The sequence below is a fragment of the Lagenorhynchus albirostris genome, chromosome 13 (assembly GCF_949774975.1).
Source record: "Lagenorhynchus albirostris chromosome 13, mLagAlb1.1, whole genome shotgun sequence".
Classification (NCBI taxonomy): domain Eukaryota; kingdom Metazoa; phylum Chordata; class Mammalia; order Artiodactyla; family Delphinidae; genus Lagenorhynchus; species Lagenorhynchus albirostris.
Window position 1 is genome coordinate 26,675,049 of NC_083107.1, and position 14,205 is coordinate 26,689,253.

General features: G+C 38.6%; 1 protein-coding gene across 1 annotated transcript in view; it reads right to left on the reverse strand.

Moving 5' to 3' along the window:
- The window catches only part of ALMS1 (ALMS1 centrosome and basal body associated protein), a 229,346-nt gene that overhangs the window by 76,286 nt on the left and 138,855 nt on the right, over positions 1 to 14,205 (reverse strand). The window contains exons 10-11 of the mRNA XM_060168612.1: positions 13,634 to 13,875; positions 7,371 to 7,496 (exon numbers count right to left, since the gene is read on the reverse strand). Coding sequence (XP_060024595.1) covers positions 7,371 to 7,496; positions 13,634 to 13,875 — 368 coding nt within the window. The remainder of the gene's footprint in view (positions 1 to 7,370; positions 7,497 to 13,633; positions 13,876 to 14,205) is intronic.

Genomic DNA, 14,205 nt, shown 5'->3' on the forward strand with positions numbered 1-14,205 from the left:
GGAACCACTACACTGTTTTCCACAGTGACTATACCATTTTACATTCCCATCAGCAATACACAAGAGTTCCAATTTCACCATATCCCTGCTAACCCTTGCTCTTATTTCATAAAAGCCATCCTAATGGGTATGAAGTGGTATCTCTTTGTAGTTTTTATTTGCATTTCCTTCATGACTAATGATGTAAAACATCTTTTCACGTTCTTTTTGGCCATCTGTATCTTTCCTGGAGAAATGTCTCTTCAGATTCTGTACTCATTTAAAACTTAGATTGCTTTTTGCTGTTGTTGAACTGTAAGAGTTCTTCATATATTATGGATAGTCATCTCTCATCAGATATATGAATTGCAAATGTTTTTCCCAATTCTGTGAGCAACCTTTTTACTATGTTGATAGTGTTTTTTTTGGTGCACACAAGTTTTAAATTTTAATCAAGTCCAATTTATTTTTTATGAAAACTTCTTTAACCTATCTGATCACCAAGTCATGAATAAAATGACAGCTCTTTAGTCAAAAAGACAAAAAATACAATTGTTTTTTCTTTTCATGCCTTTCATTCCAAAATTAACTTTTGGCATTTTTTTTCCCACTTTGTAACTAAATTTTCTATTTAGATGAGTGTTGTGTTAAACTGACTTCAAAGTTCACCACTGATCACTTTCAGCACTGCTTCATTTCTCTGTAATGAATTCTTCATTTTGATTCATCTCTTCAGCTGGGTGAGTCTTCAAGTGAATTTTTCAAGAAGGCACAGAGGTTGAATATACTTTCTAGCTGCTGTGTACTTGTGAAAATGTCTCTTCATTGTCATACCGCTTAATGAAAATGCACTGGGTCCATAAATCCTTGAATTTTCCCAATAAATACAGATTTGGTTCCATTATTTTTACATTTAGTATTTTAAATAAGCCTGATATCAGAATAAATTTTGTTCTTTTTTTTTAATTGTATATTTATGGGATTTTTTTCTTTTTTTTTCTTTTTTTTTTTTTTGGCGGTACGCGGGCCTCTCACTGTTGTGGCCTCTCCCTTTGCGGAACACAGGCTCCGGACACGCAGGCTCAGCAGCCATGGCTCACGGGCCCAGCCGCTCCGCAGCATATGGGATCTTCCCAGACTGGAGCACGAACCCGTGTCCCCTGCATCGGCAGGTGGGCTCTCAACCACTGCGCCACCAGGGAAGCCCTTTTTTTATTTTGACTCAAAAATCTTTTTCTGATATGTATCTCAGTCTCTGACTTTTCCCTGGATTTTTAAGACAATTTTCAATCTGCATACAGTGTTCCCCTTTTCAGAAGAGGGATGTTTTATTCAATTAAGTGTTTGAATATTACTTTCTTCCTCAGCTACAGATATAGTTCATGGTTTGGTTTACTTAGCTATGTTTCTTATGTCTCTCATCATCTTTCACAGCATGTTCATTTTCTTCTTCTTTTTCCTCTGTAATTTTGCAGACTCTCAGATTTGTCCTCATCACTAATTTAACTTCCTTCATGTTAATTCCACCCTTTCTTGCCTGCAAAATGTATTTTAAATCTGTTACCAAATCTTTAGTTTTAGGCAGTCTTTTCCTTCATATGTTCATTCCTGCCCCCCCCACTTTTTTTCAAAATGGAGACAAAACATAAAATTCACCAATTAAAGTAAGTGTACAATTCACTAGTTCTTAGTATTTTCACAACCAATATTGCTATCTAATTCCAGAACATTTCTGTCGCGCCCCCACAAAGAAATCTTGTATATGTTAGCTGTTACTCCCTATTTTCCCCTCCCCAACATCCCCTGGCATCCACTAATCTACTTTCTGTCTATATGGATTTGCTTATTCTGGACATTTCATATACATGGAATTATACAATATATGACCTTTTGCTATTGGCTTGAATTATTTCTCCCTTTAACAGTGTCAGTTTTTTGGACTTCCCTGGTGGTACAGTGGTTAAGAATCCACCTGCCAATGCAGGGGACATGGGTTCGAGCCCTGGTCTGGGAAGATCCCCCATGTGGCGGAGCAACTAAGCCCGTGCGCCAAAACTACTGAGCCTGCGCTCTAGAGCCCAAGAGCCACAACTACTGAAGCCCACGCACTTAGAGCCTGTGCTCCTCAACAAGAGAAGCCACCACCACAAGAAGCCCACGCACCACAACTAAGAGTAGCCCCTGCTCGCCACAACTAGAGAAAGCCCGTGCACAGCAACGAAGACTCAACGCAGTCAAAAATAAAAATAAATTTATTTTAAAAAATAGTGTCAGGTTTTTTCATTTTAATTCTGTTAGTTTTTGTTTATGTATTTGGGACTTGCTTATACTGCATTTGTCTTTTAAGTCATATAGGAGAAAAACTGAATTACAAACAAAAATACATTTATACTGTCTTTTGTATTTACTTATGTAGTTACCTTTAGTACTTTTTTCATGTGGATTTAAGTTACTGTCTGGTGTCCACCATTTCATCTTGAAAAAAATCTCTTTAGTATTTTCTGTGGGTCAGTTTGCTAGCAGTCTTTCAACTGTTGTTTATCTGAGAATGTCTTAATCTCTCCTTCATTTTTGAAGGGTAGTTTTGCTAGGTACAGAACACTTGGTAGGCAGGTTTTTTTCCTTAGCTCTTTGCATATGTCATTGCAATGCCTTCTGGCCTCTATGGTTTCTGATGAAAAATCAGCAATTAGTCTTATTGAAGATTCTTTGTACATGATAACTCCACTCTTGCTGCTTTAACACTGTCTTTGTCATTTGATGGTTTATGATGTATCTAGATCTGGATCTCTTTGACTGTATCATGCTTGGACTTCCTTGAGCTTTTGGGATGTGCAGATTAACAGCAGTCATCAAATTTGCGAAATTTTAGGCCATTATTTCTCCAAATACTCCTTCAGTCTCTTTTTCTGTCTCTTCATCTGGAACTCCCATTATGTATATAATAGGATGCTTGAAGGTGTCCCATAGGACTCTGAGATTCTGTTAATTTCTCTTCATTATTTTTTCTTTCTGTTTCTCACACTGGATAATCTCAATTGGCCTATCTTCAAGTTCACTGATTCATTCTTCTGCCTGTTCAAATCTGATACTGAGCTTTCTCCAGTCAATTTTTTATTTCAGTTATTGTACTTTTCAACTACAGATCTTCTATTTGGTTCTTTTTTGTAATTTCTCTTTATTGATATTCTCTATTTGGTAAGACACTGTTCTTATACTTCTTTAGACATGATTTCATTTAGTTCTTTGAACATATTTTAAATAGCTATTTTAAAGTCTTCATTTAGTAAGTCCAATGTCTGAGATTCCTCACAGTTTCTAAACTGCTATTTTTCTTTTGTATGGACCATATATATATTTTTTATTTTGAATTTCCATATCTTGTAACTTTTTGTTGAAAACTGGACATCTTAAAAAATATAATGTGACAACCCTGGAAATCAGAGTCTACTACCTCCCTAGGGTTTCCTGCTGTTGCTTTATGCTGTTTTTTTAAAGTAACTTTTCTGAACAAATTCTATAGAGTCTATGGAAGCTGCCACTCAACTAGCTTAGTGGTCAGCTAACGCCTAGATGGAGATATCCTTAAACATCTAGAAACAACAAATCTCCCAGTCTTTGCTGAGGGACTACGTGCACATAGCCGTCAACGCTGAGGGCAGGGAGTTATCAATTCTGCCTTAGCCTTCCCTTTCTTTTTGCCCAGAGCCTCAAGGGCAACCAAAGTAAAGGGTAGGCCCCTCTCAGGTCTTTCCTCAGCATGCACTCAGGCCTGTGCACACTTGTGGTCTTCTAGAGTCCTAGGAATATGTCAATGCTTTTCAAAATATCTATGGACATCTCATCCTCAGTTTTTCCGTTAAAGCTTTTGGTTAGTCTATTGTTTGTCTCAAGTGTTATCCACTGCCTCATGCATTGTGGCATTAAAACACTTGCCTGGGGACTTCCCTGGTGGTCCAGGGGGTAAGACTCCGAGCTCCCAAAGCAAGGGGCCTGGGATCAATCCCTGGTCAGGGGACTAGGTCCTGCAACTAAGGAGTCTGCATGCCGCAACGAAGATCCTGAGTGGTGCAACTAAGACCCGGCACAGCCAAAATAAATAAATATTTAAGAAACTAAAATAAAACACTTGCCTGTAAGTGTTTTTTGACAAACACCTCACACATAGACACAGAGGCTCATACACACTGGATAGCTCTGAGTAAGGTCAAATAAAGATAAGCCTTTTGAGTGGAGTTTTCCAGAGAGCCATCAGACAGGTCAAATACTGATAATTCTTTGGGAATGAAATTTTGAAAGAGGTCCAGCTCTGTTCTGCTCCCTCCAGTCCTGGGAATGCAGACTGATATTTTTCAATTTTATCACTGAGCTGAGTGTGGCAATGAGAAGAGGGCAAGTTAAAATGCCACAAGCTTACTATTCTTATCAAGGTTCAGCCATTTTTCTTGAATAAATGCTTGCTACAAAAGCTACAGGCCTTTGGTTAATTTCCAGAGTTTTGGAAAAGTTTTGCCAAAATTCTGTTGCTTTTATCACAGGGCAAAATTTTGGAGGTGTTTACTCCACCCTTTTTTTCTGCTATTAACTCGTCACTTTGTTTTAAAAATCCCAGCCAGTTCTCTCCCCATGGCTTTTTGCTCCTATTGACAGTAAGTATTAGTACATAAAGTATTTAAATGTCTTTAAATGAATATAAAAATATCATCTATATTATATATTGGTATGAGGTATAAAATGGCTTAAGAAAAAAAGACATAGTACCTAACTTCAAAGAACTTACTGTCAGATATAAATGAAATCCTGTTACTACTTAAGAGGGTTACTTGGGGCTTCCCTGGTGGCGCAGTGGTTGAGAGTCCACCTGCCGATGCAGGGGACATGGGTTCGTGCCCTGGTCTGGGAAGATCCCACATGCCACAGAGTGGCTGGGCCCGTGAGCCATGGCCGCTGAGCCTGTGCGTCCGGAGCCTGTGCTCCGCAACGGGAGAGGCCACAACAGTGAGAGGCCCGCATACCACACACACACAAAAAAGTGTTACTTGACCTAATGAGTAAATCTCTAACATCTATTGTACCTATATTCACAGAACTTACATATAAATGAAATCCTGTTACTACTTAAGAGTGTTACTTGACCTAATGAGTAAATCTCTAACATCTATCTCTTTCTTTGCGAGGTTACCTTTGCCTTGTTTTTTTGTTTTTGTTTTGTATTTAGTTTATGTATTTTTATTTTTGGCTGTGTAGGGTCTTTGGTGCTGTGCACGGGCTTTCTCTAGTTGCGGCGAGTGGGGGCTATTCTTTGTTGCAGTGTGCGGGCTTCTCTTGTTGTGGAGCATGGGCTCTAGGCGTGCGGGCTTCAGTAGTCGTGGCTCGCAGGCTCTAAAGCGCAGGCTCAGTAGTTGTGGCGCACGGGCTTAGTTGCTCTGTGGCATGTGGGAACTTCCCAGACCAGGGCTGGAACCCATGTCCTCTGCATTGTCAGGTGGATTCTTAACCATTGTACCGCCAGGGAAGTCCCTTTGTTTTTGTTTTTAAAAGAATTTTATGAGTTCAATTGTTTACTCATTCTCAACTGAGAGAAATTATTTGGTCCAAATATCTGCAATGGTTTATGACTTGCCCTTGGCCCCAAACTCTAGTTGGATCTTTCTAATATCTATAGAATCACAACATACTAATAGACAATATCTATCAGAACAATTCCTAGGCTTTCATCTAGAGCAGCTCTACTGGTCTAAGAAACTATTATTTTCAACTGTCAACTCCCTCACTCTCAGAATAGTTGCAGAACATGATAAATGACAACCTCAAGTGTATATAGCTAACAGATCTCTTCTTGTCTAATTGATGCATTCAGCACTTTATTTATAGGGACAGTATACCTCAGGATACAATGTACCATCCCTGAGTCATCTTCTCTTCCCACTACTGTCCAATTTTTCTCAAAGTTAATGTCTCCAAAGGGAAGAGTTAGGATGTAAATGAACAGAAGTACACAGGAGGCCTCAAAAAATATTGGAACACCTGATTAGACTTCTATTGTTATATTCTGTTTTCTGAACTAGGTGGCTGAAAGTGAGACTGAGATAAAAGATTTTCCTACCTACAATCAATTAAGTAAGCTTGTTTTATTTCTGGTAGCCATTAAGTGTTTTTAAAATCATAGCCATGCAGGTAGTGAAAATTTCTTCCAGTTCCTGGTTATAGGCTTAATAATCAATCCTAACATATGAGCATTTTGTGGTTCTTTTTTTCAGTGGCATCACAGTGGGAAATCAGGAGCAATTTTACCAGGGGCTTTAACTCAGTTACTATCAGATACTAGTTGGGTCCTCTTAAAATTAACAGAAAATCTGCGTAAGACCAGGGACAACTACTTTCTTTTTAATTTCTACACCTATAAAGATGTCTTATGACAAATCATTAACAATTTATATCTAAACTGAACCGAGTCAACTCCTGTGGACCGATCAATATGTTATCCCAACAATCAAAACCCCACACCACACCAACTCAGTATCCTTATCTTACAATTTTCCACAGAAAATATTTATTCAGTTCCTCCACGGGATGCTATTCATTTTCTAAATCTGCAGTTCTATTGTGGTGATCTCACAGGGATGCTGTGGGATATTTTAAAATTCTAGGGAAACAGTGATATTTAATATCTGGTGTACAGGACAAAAACTAATAGCTAAAGATAGTTTAAAGTTCCAACATTAGATACTGCTACATTCCTTTCAATGCTGCTGTCTGTATCTCTGCAGAGTTGGATTCTTGACAGTTTCTGCAACAAAAGCAATAAATGGGGGTGGTTGTGTCCAATTTCATCTCAAGGTTTGAGAAACTGTGCCCTAATAGCCACATATATCTCATTAGCAAGTAATTATGCATATTTATGAACAAAGTAAAATGTTTTCTTTCAAACACAAAACCAAAAATATTTTTGTTTATTAAGTTGTAAGATCAAAATGGTAAGTATTTTTATGTCCTAATAACATAATAGCTTAGTATCTGAAAAAATACTTCATGTATTTATATGCTGCTGCTGATTTATATCCCCATGATGATGAGAAAAGAAATCACCCAAACACTAAGGTGACTGTGAACAGAGAAAACTCGGAAACCTTTGTCCTAGATGGAGTCCACTAACCCAAACAAGTAACTGTTCATACAATTTTCTTCAAATATTTATCAAATGTTTGAGTGTACACAATACATCTGACCAAATAACTCACCTACCTGAACCAGAGACTGAGTCATGAAAAGCTCCATGTTTCACTTAAAGATTAAATAGCACTGAGCTTTCATATGTCATCCAGAATTAAACAGCCAATCCACAAATAAAATTTCAAAAAATAAAATTTTGAATAATTTCTGCACAATACCTGAGTGTGAGCTCTCAATGGTGGTGTCTGACTTGGAATCCAGAGATGAAGGAATCTGTCTTAATTGGGGAACATAGTACATCTTCGTACTACCAGAAGGCTTATATGGCAACAGTAAAGGCTGGCCTAAGGAGATAAAGATCAGAATAATTAATAAGAAAACATTTATTAATTAACTGAACAAATATTAAGTACCTTTATTGTGCCAAGGAGTGGTCAAGATTCTTGGAATATATCAGTAAACTAGCATTCTAGAAGAGGGAGATATACAGTAAACAATTAGCGTACTAAATAAGTAAATAATCTAGTATTTTTATAAATTATTAGTGACATAAAAAATTAGAAAATATGGGGCTTCCCTGGTGGGGCAATGGTTGAGAATCTGTCTGCCAATGCAGGGGACACGAGTTCGAGCCCTGGTCTGGGAGGATCCCACATGCCGCGGAGCAACTAGGCCTGTGAGCCACAACTACTGAGCCTGCGCGTCTGGAGCCTGTGCTCCGCAACAAGAGAGGCCGCGACAGTGAGAGGCCCGCACACTGCGATGAAGAGTGGCCCCCGCTTGCTATAACTAGAGAAAGTCCTCGCACAGAAATGAAGACCCAACACAGCAAAAATAAATTAATTAATTAATAAACTCCTACCCCCAACATCTTCTTTAAAAAAAAAAAAATTAGAAAATACTGGGACTTCCCTGGTGGCGCAGTGGGTTAAGAATCTGCCTGCCAATGCAGGGGACATGGATTCGATACCTGGTCTGGGAAGATCTCACATGCCGTGGAGCAACTAAGCCCGTGCGCCACAACTACTGAGCCTGTGTGCCACAACTACCAAGCCCGTGTGCCACAACTACTGAAGCCCACCTGCCCTAGAGCCCGAGCGCCACAACTACTAAGCCCATGTGCCACAACTACTGAAGCCCACGTGCTCTAGGACCCTCGTGCTGTGAGTACTGAGCCCTCATGCTGCAACTACTGAAACCTGCGCGCCTAGAGCCCGTGCTCCGCAACAGGAGAAGCCACCACAATAAGAAGCCTGTGCACCACAACGAAGAGTAGCCCCCACTCGCCACAGCTAGAGAAAGCCCACGTGCAGCAATAAAGACCCAAAAAACAGCCATCCCCCGCCAAAAAATTAGAAAATGCTGAGGAAGATTAGAAGTATTTGGGAAATTGCAGCAGGATGCTGTTTAAATAGAGTGGTAAGGGCAGGATCCATTGAGAAGATGACTTCTTAGCAATCTATTCCATATTTAGATGGCTCTAACTAAGAAACACTTTATCTATATTGAACCCAAACCTGGTCACTGTTAACCCCTACTACTGATCTTTGGAGGTTCTTCCTTCAGAGTCATAGAAAGTAAATCTAATTCTCTTCTATGTGGCAGATTTTCAAAATAAGTTTTCCATTATAAAAGTATAAATTCTCAATATTAAAAAAACACACAGAAATAAAAAAGACAAAGTCTTACCACTCAAAGATAACTATTATTAATATTTTAATGTATTTCTACAGGTCTTTCCTCTGTATTTCTTATTTGTTTACATAGTTGTGTAGAGTATGTATAATTTGGAATTCAGTTTTTCTACTTTACATTTATAAAGTTTCTTTTTCTTAAATACTAACTGGTAAAATTCTTTCTAAAATGTCTATGACATGGTAGTAATTTGATTATTATAGAAGATGAAATCTTTTTCTTATTTTTTTTTTGCTTCATTGGGTCTTCATTGCTGCACGTGGACTTTCTCTAGTTGCGGAGAGGGGGGCTACTCTTCGTTGTGGTGCACAAGCTTCTCACTCTTCTCACTGTGGTGGCTTCTCTTGTTGTGGAGCACAGGCTCTAGGCACGCAGGCTTCAGCAGTTGTGGAGCATGGGCTCAGTAGTTGTGGCTTGCGGGCTCTAGAGCACAGGCTCAGTAGTTGTGGCACACGGGCTTAGTTGCTCCGCAGCATGTGGGATTTTCCCGGACCAGGGCTCAAACCCGTGTCCGCTGCACTGGCAGGTGGATTCTTAACCACTGTGCCACCAGGGAAGTCCCTGAAATCTTTTTCTATATACTCGTTTTTCTTTCATGATGTGGTAGAAACTCTCTCTCTGTAACAGCATTTTGATATTTAGCTGGGTACATACTGCTCATGCGTACACTGTTATTTCCCAATCTCCCTTGCAGACATGTATGGACATATGACTAAGTCTGGGCCCATAGGTCAAGGGTGAGAATAATGCCTGCAACTTCCAGGCATCCCATTAAAACACTCCACTGGCTGCTGCTAAACTTTATCCTCCCCATTACTCTTCTTTTCCAGTATTTTCTTTATTATTCTTCCTGAAAAAATTTAAGATCAATTAAACAAGTTCAAAAGAACAATTCCATTAGAATTTTTAGTAGAATTACGTTAGAGTTTAAATTTATTTGGGAATAAATGACATCTTTACAATATTCAATTTTCCCATTCAGAAATATCCCATCCCTTCTTTTAGTCTACTGTCCTTTTCTATGCCTACACAAAGGATTAGTATTTCCATCACATGAGTCCTATAAAATTCTTGTTTAGGTTACTCCTGAGTATTTATGGGGTTGTACTGCTCATTCAAATAAAATTTTGTAGATAGCTTCCACTTCTCCTGATTAAACACAACAGCTTCTTCAGTTTATCCTTATAGACCATGGTCTTCTCTTGCATCCTGTAATTACCTCTAAGAGATGGACTCCTAGTTGCCCATGTCTAGTTTATAAAAATCAAAATACTCTAGACAGGTCTGATAGTCCCAGAGTAGAATGAGATCGCCTTCATTCTGGACACAATAACAACTTTTACATTATTTAGAATTGTGTTACCATCCTTGACCACTCCATCATTCTGATGGATTTGACACGGAATCCATATTATTAGTACCCTGCTTCCAACCAAGGAACTGACTTCATAGTGAAGGAAATGAGACAAAAGGCTGATGCCTAAAAGGAGTCACTGTTCTCATCACAAGCCTGATCACCCACAACTATGGTAAACTCAAAAAAAAAAGTGAGTGAACAATTTACTGATAACTGGTATGGCACAAGCTGGGAGGCATAACTTTCTGAGGTTGGAATGCTAGCTTACAGAATATGGCATGTGCTCAGTACCATATATGGTACTTGCCTATCCCACAGACAGAATGCATGTATTTAGGAACAAAGGCAGAAGCCTTTAAAATCTTTTGCTTTCTATCTCTATGACTCTGCTTTGTTTGATGGAAGATCTTAGAAATAAGGGAGGGGCACTTCTACCAGGAGACAGGAGCCATCTAGTCATTTTACATTCTTTATGTCACTGAAACAATACAGGGAATAGGATGCCATAGTGTTGACTAAAACTACAATTGACCTTAACTATCAGGGAGAAATAAGGTTACCTTAAAAAAAGAAAGTCAATAGGAGTATGACTTACACCTAGGGGACCACTTTACCAAGCCTGGTCATTGAAATTAACAAAAAATTACATTAAACCTATGCAGGGCTAGCAAAGTCTTAGACTACTTAGGAATACTTGTACCAACCTATCAGGCAAAACCCCAGCCAATGAGAACCTGGCTGAATTCAAGGAGAATGAAGAAATGTATAGAGAAGGGGAGAATTTAAATAACAGAAAAAAATAGGCTGTAGCCTCTACTTCTACTTGGACATTGCTGTAGTCATTATTGTTAGAATATTGATTTATTAGTTTTCTTCCTCCACCAGTGTATATAAAGCTTGGTAGTGATGGTTAAATTTACCATTTAGTTCAAAGTTTGCAGAAAATGGGGCTTCCCTGGTGGCGCAGTGGTTGAGAGTCCGCCTGCCGATGCAGGGGACACGGGTTCGTGCCCTGGTCCGGGAAGATCCTACATGCTGCGGAGCGGCTGGGCCCGTGAGCCATGGCCGCTGGGCCTGCACGTCCGGAGCCTGTGCTCCGCAACGGGAGAGGCCACAACAGTGAGAGGCCCGCGTACCACAAAAAAAAAAAAAAAAAGTTTGCAGAAAATGGACACCGACAATTGGGCAGAATTACAATGGACCCAGAGCAAGAATGGTTACCATGTGGAGATGGAGAATTCAGAGACAAGATAAGTGGCTTTTTGAAATTCTCAATGACTTTATGTTTGGATGCAGAAGTCTTAAAGTTACTTTGGATTGCCTATCTCTGGGGGAAGAAGCGACTATTCAGCAAATAATGGTTGTTCCTGGGAGAGAAAGAAAGGACTGGAGAAGGGTAAAGAAGAAAGTCCAACCATAAAATTTATATCTTCAAAAAACTTGAAAATAGAACTAAATATAAACATATAACATATTACTCTTAATTTGTTAATTCAGAGCAGTGGACACATAGTCATAAATTCAACATACTACTCTGTATACTTTTAAAATATTTTTAAAAATTTTACTTCTGAATCCACAGAGTTAAAAATAATATTTTATTAGTAAACCAAATAATATTTATCTTTTAAAGGAGTCCTTTCTACGAAGTACCTGTATGTAAAGGTAAAAACATGAACTGTGGCCTCTATATAGACTGATCCGTTTGATGTCAGAAGAGGTATAAAATACACTTTCACAGTTGGATTTCCTCTCCTGTGCTCTGCCACCAACATGAAAACAACATAGCCTAGAGTAGCCTGGGTTTCAGTACAAGCATGTGGAACAGACCCAAACCATTTTTGCATCCTGATGCCAAACTCCAACTGACTCGTAAGCCCATGAGTGAAGAAAGCAAATGTCTGTTGCTACAAAGCACTGAGATTTTCGAGGTTCTTATACAGTATCATGGTGGCAATAGGTAACTGACACATTAAAGGTGTTCTGTGTGATATTTATTAGACTATACATTTGGGGGGCAAAATTTTACTTCACAATAAAAATGTATAAGAAATATAACCATCTCGAGTTTCCCTGATAGCGCAGTGGTTAAGAATCTGCCTGCCAATGCAGGGGACACGGGTTCCAGCCCTAGTCCGGGAAGATCCCACATGCCGCGGAGCAACTAAGGCCATGTGCCACGACTACTGAGCCTGCGCTCTAGGGCCTGCGAGCCACAAGAGCCCATGCGCCACAACTACTGAAGCCCACGCGCCTACACCCCGTGCTCCGCCACAAGAGAAGCCACTGCAATGAGAAGCCCAGGCACCACAATGAAGAGTAGCCCCCGCTCGCCGCAAGTAGAGAAAGGCTGTGTGCAGCAATGAAGACCCAACACAGCAAAAAATAAAATAAATAAAATTTTTTAAAAAATGAAAAGAAATATAACCATTTCAACATATAAATATATTTATTCAAATTAAATTCAGTACAATTTAAATGTGGAACTAAGCAATTTTCTTTAGACATTTAGGCATATTCCATTTATACCTACAGACAGATAAACTTTTTGCATAAGTAGGAAAACTTAAAATATATTTTGAATAGATTTGTACAAACTACTGAATACTTTAAAATTAGTAATTTAAAGTTCCCACCCTCATTTGGAGGTAGAATGGGAACTTAACTTTCTAGTTACTGGTCTGAAAAAGAAAATAACTTGCTATAATTTTGAACGTTATATAGTATAAGGACTATAAAAATATCACTGTCATGATAGCATACGAACACTCTAAATGTAGACCTTATGGTAGAGATTGCTAGCTGTTCACCAAAACTCATTTCTTCTTCATCCTGGAAAGCACAGCTAAACTATTCCTAGTCAGTGGAAAGTGATGTGGGCCACACCTAGGCCTAGCCCATAAAAGCCTCCCAACGTGTGCTCCTCCATGCTTTTCGTCCCTTCCTGTTGACTATGATGATGAATCCAAGGTTCCATGTTTTAAAGAAAGCAGGGTCACAGTCAACCTGGGTCCCTGGTCAACGTTTCTTGAAAAAGAAATAGACTGGTATTGTGTTTGCTATCTGTTCATTGTATCATGCAAAACAATAGTAAAAAAAATGCCAAATAATTATCTACCTCCCTAAAATTGAACCTCTATAGTTTTTATGTTTTCATGAACTACTTGCATTCTTATGACAAGTATTATGAGTTGAAAATACATCAACCACAGTAGCATGAGTTTCACATAGGTTGTTAACTTCACTAGAAATTGAAGTAAAAACATAATAAATTATATTCTCTTCATAGCTATGTAAATAAAAGATGATATAATCATGTACAACCTATTGCTTAAAATTAAAATTAGGTTTTCTAACTAGAAAGACCCAATCAAGAAATTTCTTAGTTAATTACACAAAAGTTGGTAATATGACCTAAAATTCTCTTACCATCTGTGCCATGAGGAACAGTAATCTGTTGGACTGAAGACGATGAAGCAAACTTGACAGGAACTTTGCCCAACTTCCGTGTACTGAGCTCTGGAATATCATGTCCATGATCTTCAGCATTAACAAAAATCTCAGATGAAAACATGGCTTTTCTTGGACTTTCTGTTGTTATCTGAGTGACTGCATCAGATGATAATTTTCCAGAGAAGGGAGAAAAGGGGGTCTTAGTCTCCTTTGGTGATCTGAACAAAAAAGAGAAAACACACAGCAGGTCATATCCTTGGCTTATCAAATACTGTAATTTCTTTCCAAATGTGGCTTCAATATTTTTTGGAGACATCCAACTCAAATGGTTAAGTTATTTCTGCAGTACCCTTTGCTTTTTTACATACTTATTACAGTGTGATCATGCATGAGTTTACTTTTACTTATTTTAAAATCTACTTTTATTTTGGATTTAGAATGCTATTATATAAGGAAAGGGTACTTTTCAGTTGAAGTGAAAAGATATCCATTAAAAAATAATTACTGGAAGTCCACTATAAATTAGGGGACTATGCTAAACGCATAGA